The sequence below is a fragment of the Ceratotherium simum genome, chromosome 7, assembly GCF_057802395.1.
Source record: "Ceratotherium simum simum isolate JZ-2026a chromosome 7, ASM5780239v1, whole genome shotgun sequence".
Classification (NCBI taxonomy): domain Eukaryota; kingdom Metazoa; phylum Chordata; class Mammalia; order Perissodactyla; family Rhinocerotidae; genus Ceratotherium; species Ceratotherium simum.
The window spans coordinates 43,681,978-43,696,558 of NC_141906.1; the positions used below are offsets into that span (position 1 = coordinate 43,681,978).

At 33.8% G+C, this 14,581-nt stretch overlaps 1 protein-coding gene across 4 annotated transcripts in view; it reads right to left on the reverse strand.

Annotated features, from left to right (window-relative positions):
* Positions 1-1,634: 1,634 nt before the first annotated feature.
* Positions 1,635-14,581, reverse strand: part of NOX4 (NADPH oxidase 4) — a 140,710-nt gene continuing 127,763 nt past the window's right edge. For all 4 annotated transcript variants that reach the window (XM_087433568.1, XM_087433567.1, XM_004434098.3 and 1 more), the window contains exons 17-18: positions 13,512-13,612; positions 1,635-3,807 (exon numbers count right to left, since the gene is read on the reverse strand). In XM_087433568.1, coding sequence (XP_087289694.1) covers positions 3,687-3,807; positions 13,512-13,612 — 222 coding nt within the window. In that variant the 3' untranslated portion in view covers positions 1,635-3,686. The remainder of the gene's footprint in view (positions 3,808-13,511; positions 13,613-14,581) is intronic.

Here is a 14,581-nt window from a genome sequence, read left to right on the forward strand (position 1 = left end):
ATACTATTACATCTTTCCACAATACAGAGTTCTGGAGAACATAATCCTTTTAGCACAACTGTCATATTTTAAAACTGATATCTGGAAATAGGTTCTAATAGGCAAAACATATAAGACTAACAAATTTAGAATCAGAAGATATATAAGGAAGAAGGGTGTGATTTTCTGCTCTGAATCTGGAATTAACACTCGGTACCTTATTTTCCACCCAGCACTAGAGTTTATAGGGAGAGCCCGATTAACAGGACCAGATGTGTCTTATTAGATGTATATTTCACGAGGAGGTGGGAGGAGCGTTTCAGTAGCAGATATTAGAAAAGCTGAGCTCCAGTTTTGTCGCTGACAAACTCAGTGGATGACTTGAAGCAAGTTACCATCTTCCTTCGGGCCTTAGTTTCCTCAACTGCAAACTAATAGCACTCCTAACTTCAGTATTTTATGTTTCAATAATATAACCGGATATGAAAGTGTCCTAGATAGCATAAGAAAAGGAAATTGTTTATCATGAATAGCACTGAAAAATGTCTCATTGGTTTCTTTAGAAAAATCACTGTTCAGCTGAGTTAACCATCCTTAAAGAAAAAAAATTTTCTTAAAATTTTTTCTCTTTAACGTAATGAACACTCTTCAGCACCAGCATTATCTATTGATGACAAAAGCCCATTTGCCTCTAGCAAGCCTCTTAAGCGATGCCTTATAATTTAAAATCTATTGCCTACTGTGAATACTTCAAGTAAACACTGATTTGGGGGGTTATAAATAACATGGCTATATAGATTAAATCAATTCAGCCTATGGTTTGTCTACATGGCTTTTATTTCTTTGCTTTAAGTGCCTATACTATCACAGTCACCCGAATGGCATTTTAAGTGACTAAATGAAAAAACTATCTACCATTTCATTTTTAACCTGAATTAAAAAAAAAGCAAACTAAGCCCCAAATGTATATGTGGTGTGTGTGTGTTTGAATCTAAGTTTTTTATTATTATTGATATGTTAAATTTCCTTCCCTTGCATAAAGCAGGAGACACAAGAAGATTAAAAACTGATGGAAGATTCCATTGGATTCTTTGTTTTGGGGCATACAAAGAGAATTTCTTTTCCTTTGTCTATAGAATTAATTTCTTAATATAAATCTATAAAAAATTGATAGTTTCTTCTAAAAAAATCAAAGAAAAGAAAAGTGTAGGTAGTAAGACCAATAGTGATGATTATTTTGTTCAGAGGTTTTTTAAACTAGGGTCCTTGCTTTTGGAGATTGTGGGCCCCCCCAAAATTGTATGTAATGTTTTATATGAACATCATAATATTCATTTTTAATCAAGTTCTCAAAAAGGTACATTACCCAAATAAGATTGATAACTAGTAATCTGGTCCAAATGAGAAATCTTAATTCTGGAGTGACAGGTAATTTGCCAGTGACACTGATAGCCCCAGAACTCAAACCCCCAAGGCTACTCATGTTTGTGTGCATGCCAATAGATTGTGTTTCTTACACTTACAGCATCTTGTGAAGAAAACCTGCCTGCTTTATTTGCTGTAAAAGTAAAGTGAGCTTATAGAGCTTTCAAGGATGCCATTTCAATTTTTTTTATAAGGAAACCAATGAAAAATATTCATTTGATTTCTGGAAGAGTTAGATAAAAAAATAGAAATTTTAACATTTATTGACACTAAAATTACTGTTTTAAGATGTGTATGACAAGAATTAGCCCCAGAGAAAGAATTCCTCAAAACAAAACAAAGCTTTCTTATACATGTATGATGAAGCCCTAATTTCATTCCTACCTACAGAAGCAAAAATTACCTATGTTTAACGCTTAACATTTGAACATCAACTGGAATTTAAAATAGGCAAGGAAGCTGATCTAGACTGGCAGACCTATCTGGAAAGATGTTTCTTCTTTTGAAAAATCTTCCACCTGTTTTACTGAAATTAGATGTATTAATATAATCATATAAATTATGGTTAGTAAAGAGTCGGTATTGCACATCAAGCCTGTACCAGCTCAAGTTTCTTTTTGCAAGTTCTTGTGTTACGTGTTATTACAAAGGTATCTTAACAATTCTTTTTAATTTAGAACGTCTTACCAAGATGTACTGGTTATTGAATATGCCTTCAAAGCTAAATCTGTAGGAACATTGCACTTTTTCCACATCTTTTTCTGATTCACCTTCCTTCCACAGAAGAGAGAAGAAAGAATTCCAAGGAGAGAAAGAAATTTCTATAAGTAATATGTATATGGGCATTCAATGCTAGATGGTTTAATATACTTGATTGCTACTGGTGAATCAGAGCAAAAAATGACAGTAGCATCTATCATGTTATGTTGCATCATGCAAAATTTGAACAAAGGCAAGATAAATCATGCCACTGGTTTCAGCAATGTGTTATATTTGATAGCAATTGATAGATGCCTAACAAAACAAAATCACTAAATTGTAAAAAGGAAAGTAGATTTTTCCTCTGAGCCAAGAATGTAATGGCCAGGGAGCATAAGCTGATAGGATCACAGAGCATAGTCCCAATAGTGACTTTAAATTCAATAATTCCCTATCAAGACCCAGAACACCAGATAGTGTGATAATAATAATATTGATTCTGAACTTAAATTCAAATAACTAATGAAATATTTCCTGTTGTATAGAAAGTAAAATACAGGTTTCCTGTTCAGGAATATGACTACACTTTCAATGTCTCAAGCATAAATCAAAGTGTGACAAAAGAGAAAAAATGTATATCTCGGTGACCACTTTGGTCTCAAAGTGCAAATTAAACAAATCACCTTAAGAGGCTAAAAACTAGGAAAAATTGTGCTGGGAAAAAAAGTAAATAAAAATAATAGAGGCCAAAATGTTGAAAAAGGAAAAAAGCTATCAGTCTATATATCCCTTTATAATTTATAGTAATGATATTTTCCTCATTACTATGCAATTGTAATAGATTAAATAAATTGGAGATGAAAAGGACCAATTAAATCATTGTGTCTAATGCATGCCAAGGGAGGGCAGATTTCCCTAGACAGAGGAAAAAGGAAGAAAGAAAAATATAAAAATAGATACTATATCAACATATGCACAAGGTTCATTCAGTATAAAGTCTACAGACATCAAGTAGAGGTATTAGCATCAGTAGTGAGAGAGATTAGATATTGACACAAAGTACCCGTATCAATACAGAGTCCCGTACTATATTTTCAAACATCTAATACGTTTGCCTGGGGCTTTTCTAAATCAAAGCTACTCTATTTATACTCACATAGAAAAAGTAATCTGAGTTTCAATGAATTTTTAATTTTGTTCAATCTTGCATTTGTTCAACCAAAAACAATTTAAAGAGGACCAAGGCTATCAGCCTCACAGTGAGCAAGTGCAGCTCCTCGCTAGGGAGTTCTTGAATCTGCCATAAAAATCAACAGTCTGCATCTAATAGTTTTCTTTTAATTTGAACATTGAAAAGTGAATCATCACATCAAATATTCTTCAAGGCCTCTTTGGTTTCCAGATTAAACATGTAATGTGACCTGTCATCTGGCCACATTCTCTGCATTTCCATTTTAAATAATCATAAATAAGAAAACCTTGCTACTCTTTGGCATGACACAGCTGTTTGATTCAGCTGAGTTTCAAAGTCTTATAAATTGCACTCATTCCTTCTGTAGAGTCTTGGTTCATCTCAAAGATTTTCAGCTGAAAGATTCTTTATTGTATTCAAATCTTGTCCCATATGAGTTGTTTCTGTTACTCAGTTTATGAAGAGTCTTAGAAATTGAATTGGGTCCACAGCAAAAAACACCAACTGTTTTCCTGGGAAAAGAGAGGGAGAAAATGGAAAATCAGGTGGAAAATTTGGCAGAACATGACAAGAAGTATGCCTTATGAGCATGTTTAAGGTATTAGCAAAGTTAATTTCTTGCCTTGCGTATTGAAAATAATTTTCCAATTATTCAAAAACGTTAAGTGACCACCAGGAACATATTTTATTTACCTCATGATTTTTATACTAGAAACCAGGATAATTCAAAGAATGTAACTATGAGCACATATTTGCCTATTATCAGGCAAACAGTGAGCAGTATGCCTTAGCCTTTTCATTACAAGCCATTGGTGAGGGCAGAAACCAAATCAAGAGCAGCAATTAATAGATGTCCATCCACAGTGGACCATGCCAATTTTTCTTTCTTTCTCTTTTTTTTTTTTTGGTGAGGAAGATTAGCCCTGAGCTAACATCTGTTGCCAATCCTCCTCTTTTTGCTGAGGAAGTTTGGCTTTGGGCTAACATCGGTGCCCATCTTCCTCCACATGCCCCATATGTAATGTGGGATGTCTGCCACAGCATGGCTTGATAAGCAGTGTGTCAGTGATCCCAGGATTCAAACCTGTGAACCCCAGGCCACCGAAATGGAGCATGCAAACTTAACCACTATGCCACTGGGCCCGCCCCCAATTCTTCCTTTATTAGATGTTTTACATACATATTTTCTAAAGATCCCATGGATTTTCATGGACAGTGATGAATAAGAGAAAGAAAAGCTATTACCAATTTGAAAGGATAATTTTAAGCGACTAATGTATATTCACATTAAAACAAAAAGCATATTAATATGAATACATTTTCTTTTTTATTTATGCACTGCAATAATTGTAACAAATTCCAAGCAGGTTTTATTATTCGATAACATAAAATTTTAGTAGATAAATTATACATATCCCTAACAAATAAACTAAATAAATCCCAGGAAATGACTAGTATTTCACATTGATCTTCTCCCAAAGTTTGTAGATTTGCATTGAATTCTTCCTAGGATATCAAAATGATTAACAATTCATATATCTTGGACAAATACAGCATGTACTCCTTATGTGAGAATAATTGGTGCTAAAAAAAAGACAGTGAATCCATTTAAATGTGTACCAAAAATTTATAACAAACAGTGAAGAAATGGTTTTATTAAAACTTTTCACCTTGAAAAATGAAACAAAGAACTATGAAAATAGAACTTTTACTTGTAGCCATAACAGAGTAATGAGGACTAGATTTACCCTCTTGCGTTAAAAAAACTAGGAAAAAACAAATAATATATGAAAGAAATATTTTCAAATACTGGACAATACTACACAGCACAAAACTGTGATCCCTGAGAAAAGAGAAAAAACAAGGCGAGTCCAGCAACTGTCTCTGCTTTTGCCTGGAGGAAATCTACAGGCTGCAGCACAGAGGAGACAAATTCATGCAGAGATTGGTGGTCTCACTGAGCTGAAGAGACAAAGAATGGAGTTCATGAAGGCCAAAGCAGCTAGACTTTGTGGAGCAAAATATGTAACGGAAGAGACCACAGAAAGAAGCTCTGGAGATCTGTGGAGGAGTATCCTCAAGTCCTTGGCTGAGAACTACTCTTCTCATGTGTGAGAGGAAACCACGTGAATCTGGATAAAGAATTACCAGGGAGCAATAGGTCAAACAATTCTCAGAGTTTACCCAAGATTCTGAATAGATCATATTCCCACACGCCAAAATGGAAAGATCCATATATAATACACGGGCAATACCTTCTTGGAAAGGAATCACCTTGTTTGCAAGGGGTAGGGATGATGTTGGTAAAATTAGCCATAGACTGAAGGCTGCTCTGGACCTATACTAACAAAGCTTAAAAGCAAGCCTTGAAAGGTCAAACTAAACCCAAGTAACAAAACTTCATGTCAGAAACAAGTCCAACAATGTTGAAAAAAATAAATTAAATTTGGCATTTAGTATCTAAATTTCAAAATGCATACCATTCAATTAAAAATTACCAGAAATGTATGGAGCAAGAAATTATGAACTATAACTAGAAGTGTTGTGGGCTAAATTGCGTCCCCCCAAAATTCATAGGTTAAAACTCTAACCCCTAGGACCTCAGAATTTGGCTATATTCGGAGATAGGGCCTTTAAAGACAGGATTAAGTAAAAACGAGTCTGTTAGAGTGGATTCTATTTCAATTTGACTAGTGTCCTTATAAGAGGATGTAATTTGGACACACAAAGAGACACCAGAGGTGCACACGCACAGAGAAAAAACCAACCATGTGAAGACCCAGCAAGACAGTGGTCATCTGCAAGCCAAGGAGGGAAGTCTCAGAGGAAACCAACACTGCTGGCATCTTAATCTTAGACTTCCAGCCTCCAGAACCGTGAGAAAATAAATTTCGGTTGTTTAATCCACCCAGTCTGTGGGATTTTGTTATGGAAGTCCTAACAAACTAATACAAGGAGAAAGATCAGTCAATAGAAACAGGCCCAGAATGAAAGAAATGATAATATTATCAGGCACAGTCATTGAAACAGTGATGAGAAACATGCTTCATATGTTCAAAGATAAGCATCAACATGATGAGAAGAGAAATAGAAGATTTTTTAAAGGTATAAATGGAAATTCTAGAGATTAAATGCAGTATTTAAAATGGTAAACATACTGTTGGGTTAACAGAAGAATAGGCACTACAGAAGAAAAGATAAGTAAACTTGAGGACATAACACTAGAATCTATCCAAATGGAAGCACACAGAACAAAAACTAAAATGAACAAAGTCTCAAGGACCTGTGGGACAACATTAACTACTTTAACATATATGTAATCATAATCCCAACAAGAAAGAAGACAGAAGGGAAAGAGAAAAAACATTTGAACAAATAACTGTCAAAATTTTTACAAATTTGATGAAAACAAAAACATAGATCTGAGGATCTAATGAACCCCAAGAAGAATACACACAAAGAAAACCATATAAGGCAACTTATAATCAAACTCTGAAAACCAGAGAGACACAAAGAGAAAAACATAAAAGCAGCCAGAGCGGGAAAAAAGACACATTACAAATAATAAACAGAAAATGAAAGATGGACTTCTCGTCACAACTTTGCAAGTCAGAGGGCAGTGAAGTGACATCTTCAAAGTGCTGAAAGACAAAAGAAAATGTCAACTATTCTATACCAAGCAAATTCTATACTAAACAAAAATAACTTTCAAAAATGAAGACGGAATATAAACTTTCCAAACAAAAGGTGAGAGAATTCATCGCCAGCAAACCAGCACTATAAGGTATATTAAAGAAAATTCTTCAGGAAGGAGAATGAAATCAGATGGAAATTTGAATCTACCCAAAGGAATGAAGACCACCAAAATGGTAAATCTGTGAATAATTATAATGTATATTTTGTCTAATTTTTAATCTCTTTAAAACATAATTGGTGTTTAAAACAAAGGTAATAACAATGCATTATGAGGTTTATAGCATATGTAGAAGAAAGATGAATAAGAACAACAGCCAAAGAGATGCAGAGGGAATGGAAGTACATGGAGTGGTATAATACTATGTGAAGTATACTTTGATAAGCTATTGATATACACCGTAAACCTAGAACAATGTTTCTCTGATTTCAGCCTCACCAGAATCACCTCAGGGACCAAAGACCACAGATAGCTGGGCCCCATCCCTAGAGCTTCTGATTCAGCAGATCTTGAGTAGGACTCACAAATTTCCTTTTCTAACAAGTTCCCAGGTGATGCTGATCCAAGGAATGCAGTTTGGGAACCAATGCCTTAAAGAAATCACTAAAAGCGAACTAAAAAACAAACAGAGGGATATGGCTAATATGCCAACACAGGAGGAAAAAATGGAATCATAAAAAAATACTCAACCCAAAAGAAGGTAAATAAAGAAAAGAAAAAAAAAAAGAGTGAGATAAATAGCAGTAGTAAACTGCTGGATTTAAACCCAACCAAAGGGAGCCAAGAATACTCAATGAGGGAAAGATAGCCTCTTCAATAAATGCTGCTGGGAAAACTGGATATTCACAAGCAAAACAATGAAACTAGACCCCTAGCTTACACCACTCACAAAAATAAACTCAGAAAGAATTAAAGACTTAACTGTAAGATCTGAAACCATCAAACTTCTAGAAGTAAACATAGAGAAAATGCTCCTTGACATTGGTCTTGGAAATGATTTCATGCATGTGACACCAAAATACCAGCAATAAAAGCAAAAATAAACAAGTGAGACTACATCAAATTAAAAAACTTTTGCATAGCAAAAGAGAATCAGCAAAATGAAAAAGCAATCTAAAGAATGGGAGAAAATATTTGCAAACTACATATCTGATATGGAGTTAATAGCCAAAATACATAAAGAACTCATACAACTCAACAGCAAAAAAATAAAAATAAAAAAAATCCAATTAAAAAAATGAGCAAAGGATCTGAATAGATATTTTTCCAAAAAAGACATTCAAATGGTCAACAGGTACATAAAAAGGTGCTCAATATCACTAATCATCAGGGAAATGCAAATCAAAACCACACTGAGATATTACCTCATACCTGTCAGAATGGCTGTCATCAAAAAGACAAGAGATAAGTGCTGGCGATGATGTGGAGGAAAGGGAACCCATGTACACTATTGGTGGGAATGTAAATTGGTACAGTCACTATGGAAAACAGTATGGAGGTTCCTCAAAAAATTAAAAATAGAACTACCATATGATCCAGCAATCCCTCGTCTGGGTTTATATTCAAAGGAAATGAATCACTATCTTGAAGAGATATCTGCACTCCCATGTTCATTGCCAGCATTATTTAGAATAGCCAAGACATGAAAACAACCTTAGTGTCCGTCAATAGATGAATGGATAAAGAAAATGAATGGATAATGAATGTGTGGATGTGACACACACACACGCACACACACACGCTGAAATACCATTCAGCCATAAAAAAGAGAGAAATCCTGCCATTTGCGGCACCATGGATGAACCTTGAGGGCATTATGCTAAGTGAAATAAATCAGACAGAGAAAGACAAATACTGTATGATCTCACTTACATGTGGAATCTAAAAAACCAGACTTATAGAAACAGAGAATAGATGGGTGGTGGGGAGGTAGGGAATGGATGAAGGTTGACCAATGGTTGCAAAATTCTAGTTAAAAGAATAAGTTCTGGGATGTAATGTACAGCATGGTGACTATAGTTAACAATACTGTATTGTATATTTGAAATTTGCTAAGAGAGTAGATCTTAAAAGTTCTCATCACACACACACACAAATTGTAATTATGTGAGGTGATAAATTTGTTAACTAATCATATTGTGAAAGTCATTTTGCAATATATACATAAATCATATCATTACATTGCTCACATTAAACTTACACAATATTATATGTCAATTATATCTCAATAAAGTTGGAAAAAACCAATATTTTCTAATTCATGTAACAATAAAATATATTTTGTAATGAATAAAATGTAATAATAAAATGTAAATAGTTTAAATAATAGAACTAAACCCTACAACTAAAAATTTCCAATATACATGAAACTAAACCTGATAGAACTATAAAGACAGAGAAATCTAGAATTATGGTTGATCATTTCAACACTCTTCTCTCACCAACTGATAGAACAAGTAGACAGAAAATCGGTTCATGTATTGAAGACTTGAATACCACCATCAACCAACTGGAACTAATTGATTTTTATAGAGTGCTGTACCCAAAAACAATGGAATAGAAATTCTTTTTGAGTGTACGTGGAACATTCATCAAGACAGACCATGTTCTGGGCAATAAAACAGGTCCTGATTAATTTTAAAGGACTGAAATCGCAAGGAGTATCTTGTCTTAACAAAACCCAATAGAACTAGACATCGAGAACAAAAAGATATCTGTAAAATCCCCACATACTGGAAATTAAACAACATATTTCTAAATAACCAATGGGTCAAAGAAGAAATCACCTGGAAAATTAAAAAACATTTTGAACTATATAAAAATGAAAACAAAACATCAAAATTTGTGGGATATAGCTAAAGAGGTATTTAGAGGGAAATTTATAGTATTAAACACTTTTAGTAGAAAAGAGCAAAGTTCTGACATCAATGACCTAAGGTTCCACCTTGAGAAACTAGTAAAATAAAAGCTAATTAAACCCAAAGTGAGCAGAAGGAAGAAAATAATAAGTATGAAAATAAATTATGTTATACTTAACAAAACTTAGATTATTAAAATCAGAGCTAGACACAATGGATTACTTAAATTGAATAAAATCGAACTACTGAACTTATACCACCCAAAAAAATAGTGTGGTTTTCATTAAAATGAAAAGATAATGAGTCATTTTGTCTGTTTGTATACATTCTCTGTCAACACTGCATTATGACAATAGGATACCATTATTTTCTTTCTTGGCTTTCATTAGGCAATTATAGAGATAGTTTTTCAAATTTCGCAGATTTCCTAAAGGCTTCTCTTAAATACTTCATAATGAAATCATTACTTTTAAAGCACCCATATATCATTATTATTTTTTTTTTTACATTTTGTTTTTCAATTGTTAGCTAACTCTAAGAGATCTTTGTGTAATTTGAGGAGTTCCCCAATGTCACTTTCACTAACTTAATGAAATCCTATAACTTTTTCAAGATCTACAATTAATCTTTGCAATCCATTTGCACTAAATTTGCATAAGGTTGCTGGAACCCAACAATCATCTAGAGATTTATCTACAAAAACTTTGTTGAGCTGGGTAGAGATAGACTTAAATGCTAAGCAGAAAACATTGTTTGGGGCAGATGTTGGGAACCAGTTCCATAAATGTTCAGTATATTTGTGCGTATTTTCCTATTATACCAATACTCATTTTTCCACGCAGATTTGTAAGTGTGGGATCTCATATGATGAGAGGTTATTCACTCTTGAGATATTATTCACTCCTTGTATTGCAGTGAATGACTTGACACGGGGACACAGGAGCAAATGCGAGAGACCAAACCTAGGTGTTATTTATCTGTATTGCTTTTAAAACATCATGAGGCAGCAAAATACAGATATGGTCTCAGATGTTACACCCAACCCCAGAGTAGTCATTCTCCGCACCAAAGTCCGTATACAGTTAATTCTTTATTGCTCCCTTTGCATAATGCATAAATTCAACTAGATTAAGGTATGATACACATTTTTATTATAAATAACAGGAAACTGGATTTTGCTTAGGCGTAATAAATAATTTTCTGATATGTTATTAAATACGGAATTGCTTATAGAGTAAGATTTAGAATATCTCTTTATGTTTTTGAAAAATTAGCTATTGATGCTTTTAGTACATTAGAGTTAACATTCTGCTGCAACATACATAGTAAACATGACAATTTCTTGCAACACCTCACTGTCCCCAAGAAGGACATGGTAAAATAAGATTGCCACTCATTCTATGTGTGACAATGCTCTACTGTAAAGCACATTGAACTTTATAATTAGAAGACATAGGTTCATGTGTGAATTCTGTCTCATTAACCATAGTTTTATACAAATCATTATCTTTTGGGGTCCTAGCTTCTTCATTTCTAAAATAATGACGAAAGCAGGGTGACTTAAAAAGCTCTCTCACTTTCCTTGATCATGTAATACCATCATAAAATTCATTTTCTGAATTTAAAAAAACCACGCAAGGAAGGAACCACTCTCATATACACATGCACAGTAAATCGAGTATAAATTGATTTAGCCTTTCAGTTTTGATAGGACTGTATCTAAATATGCACACCCTTTGAGCCAGCAATTCCATTTCCAACCTATTGCAATACCCTCACAAGAGCATGAGAAAGTGCAAAGATAATTACTACAGCACTGTTTGTAAGAGTAAAGGACTAGAGGTAACCTAAATATCCACTATTTTTTTCTGGTTAATGAACCCTTAAAATGTTGATCCACTCTTTTCCTAAGTATGCTACATAAAAATCCTTTTAAAATAATGCATTTTAGATGTCTGCCCAGAGCAAACACGCAATGCGAAAGTGTTGTACAAAATGTCAACAGTAGATGGCGCACATTTGCTCTTCTTAAACCAGCTTTGTTGTTTAAAAAAATGACCAACTACGCAAATAAACAGGAAAAATTCCTCTAAATCATGAACAGTATAACAAATGAGAATTCTTAAGAACTAACGAGAGAAACCAATAATCCCAATCTAATTTCTTGTAAATGATCCTCCACTGTTTTGGAGTTTGGTGTCAGAATTGAGCGAAAAAAAAAAAGCTATCAAATTTCAGCACTATACTATGAAAACTAATAAAAGAACGCTTGTCAGAGGTCAGCGGAATGCCATGAAAGAGGAAATGTTTGTGGTGCACAGCAAGACCCAGGTGAGTATAACAAGATTATCCCATCGAAGATGCATGATATTGGAAAAAGATGGGACAGGAATATGACAGGAAATTTTAAAAATTAAATCTTCAATTTATGTACATTCTTATTCCAAAAGGATGTTTAGCTTAGCAACAGACGTATGCAAATGTAAAAATATACTGAATTTTGATAAAATTCAGCAGGTTAAATAGGATAGAAACACAAGTTCAAGTCGGAAAAAGAATGACGTAAAATTTCCAACTGCTAATGAAAACTTGTTTGTGTATCTTTACATTATAGGAGGTTGGTACCAAGAAACTATGATATTTAGATTCCATCAGATATGTTTAAAAGAGTTATATTAATTTTAATATGTCAACATCTGAAATACGTTAGAAATTATAGCCTTTGCAACTACTGAAACTTATGATGTAACTAACTATTCGATGCCAACTTTAAAATGTGTGGGTGGGTATATGGTTTTCAAAATGCTTTTAGAATTCTTGTATAAGTTTACAGAAGACAAATGGACTGGCCAGTCTGTGCCCTAAAATGAATGCTTTCCTTCAATCTCTTCAGATCATAGACACATAGTCCATAATGCTAAGGTTCTTCATAGAATTATAGTCGTGCCCCACATAAGAACATTTCAATGAACGACAACACATATGACGTTGGTTCCGTAAGATTAGTACCATATAGCCTAAGCATGTAGTAGGCTATACCATCTAGGTTTGTGTAAGTACACTCTGTGGTGGTCACACAGTGAACATTGCCTAACGATGCATTTCTCAGAACGTATCCTCATCGTTAAGCAATGCATGACCACATAGCTTCCAAAAAAAAAAAAAATTATGTTTGGAAATATTCCTGCTTAGAGACTGCATATTACAACTAAGAGTTTTTAAAAATGTATTCATTCTGGTAAAAAGGTTAAAAAATATGATTTTTTTAAGTGCCGTCATTAGCAGAACTATTTGTAGAGCTCCCTTGTTTGGCAACATGATTTTGAAAAAATTTTCCAATGATCACCTGATATATACACTGGAATGTGGAGGAATGAATACCCATTTTAATATGGGTCTATGCAAATTTAAAAGTAGGCAGTAGAATCTAGTTCATAAATACTTTATAGACTTTCTAAGCCAAATTTTAACTATTTGGCACTACAGATATGTGAGGTGGTCCCCGCTTTGCTTCCTCCTTTGAGAGTGATAATTGAGTGTTTAAGTGACTTTGCAATTTGTAAACCCATTACTAATTCATCTTTAAAAACTTCATGTAATGACTTGGGAATATTTTAATTTGATCATTAACCACATGTCAAATTTTCTGAGAAATAGTACTTACCCTCGGTTACATTTTGCTATTTCATCAAACAGAAGTTTCCACCGAGGACGTCCAATAAAAAGCCTTGAATTCAGTGCTTGATATTTTTCTCCAATTATCTTCTGCCAAAAAGAAAGCACTTAGATTTCATATGACACAAAGTTGGACAAATACCTCATTTCTCTAACGTCATTTCTGCTGGTGCTGTGGCTTCCTACCAAATTGCTGTGATATAAAGAATATAAGTATAGAATAGCAACCTATTAAGTACAGTCATTTAGAAGCATCATTTCCTTCCTCTTTTCCTTTAAAATCCATTACCTTCTTGAATGTCGTTATTACAAATGGCTGATTTTCCCAGACTGCAGTGAGTTGCTTCATTTTTAAACAACTTCAAAGAATGCATTCTAATTGCCTACTCTCAAGAAAGGATGCCGCACATAAACTTTATTGAAGTGTTTTCGCACTGCAAATACAGTTGTCATACTTGGCTCATTATATGAGTAAAATACCACCAATTATGATAACAAATTTGAGAAAATTATCCTAGACAAGACAGACTATAACAGAAGAGCTCCAAATCTTGGGTCTACCAACAAATAACTTCTAATGGACTAGTGTTTGCAATGAACAGAATATTAGATCTGAATTGGCAGCGAAGAGTCAGAGTGAAGGGAGAAAAAAGGGGAAAGTGCCTGAGTCCCAGGCAGACAAACTGAGAACGAAATGTAATTTATGCTCCGTACCTTAATTATAGTAATACCATGAGAAATAATGATATTGACTTGCTTCATGAGAGCAGTAAAATGAAATATTTTTTACATACCAAGTAGGGTAAAAACTCCAACTAGCAAAAATAGGGTTAGATTAGTTTTGAAGTAACTCACCAGCATTCATTTTTTGTATTCAAAGTATGATAGAAAATGTATGATGGAAAATGCTAAAATAAAACTTGTGAAAGCATTCATGCCCAGATTTATATACCTATACAGCTCTTCAATCTTGTCTGTAAACATCAGTTTCTTCATCTATAATATGAGGATAGCAACAGCATCTACCTCCCAAATCTGTTCAGCGTCTATCCCAGTGTC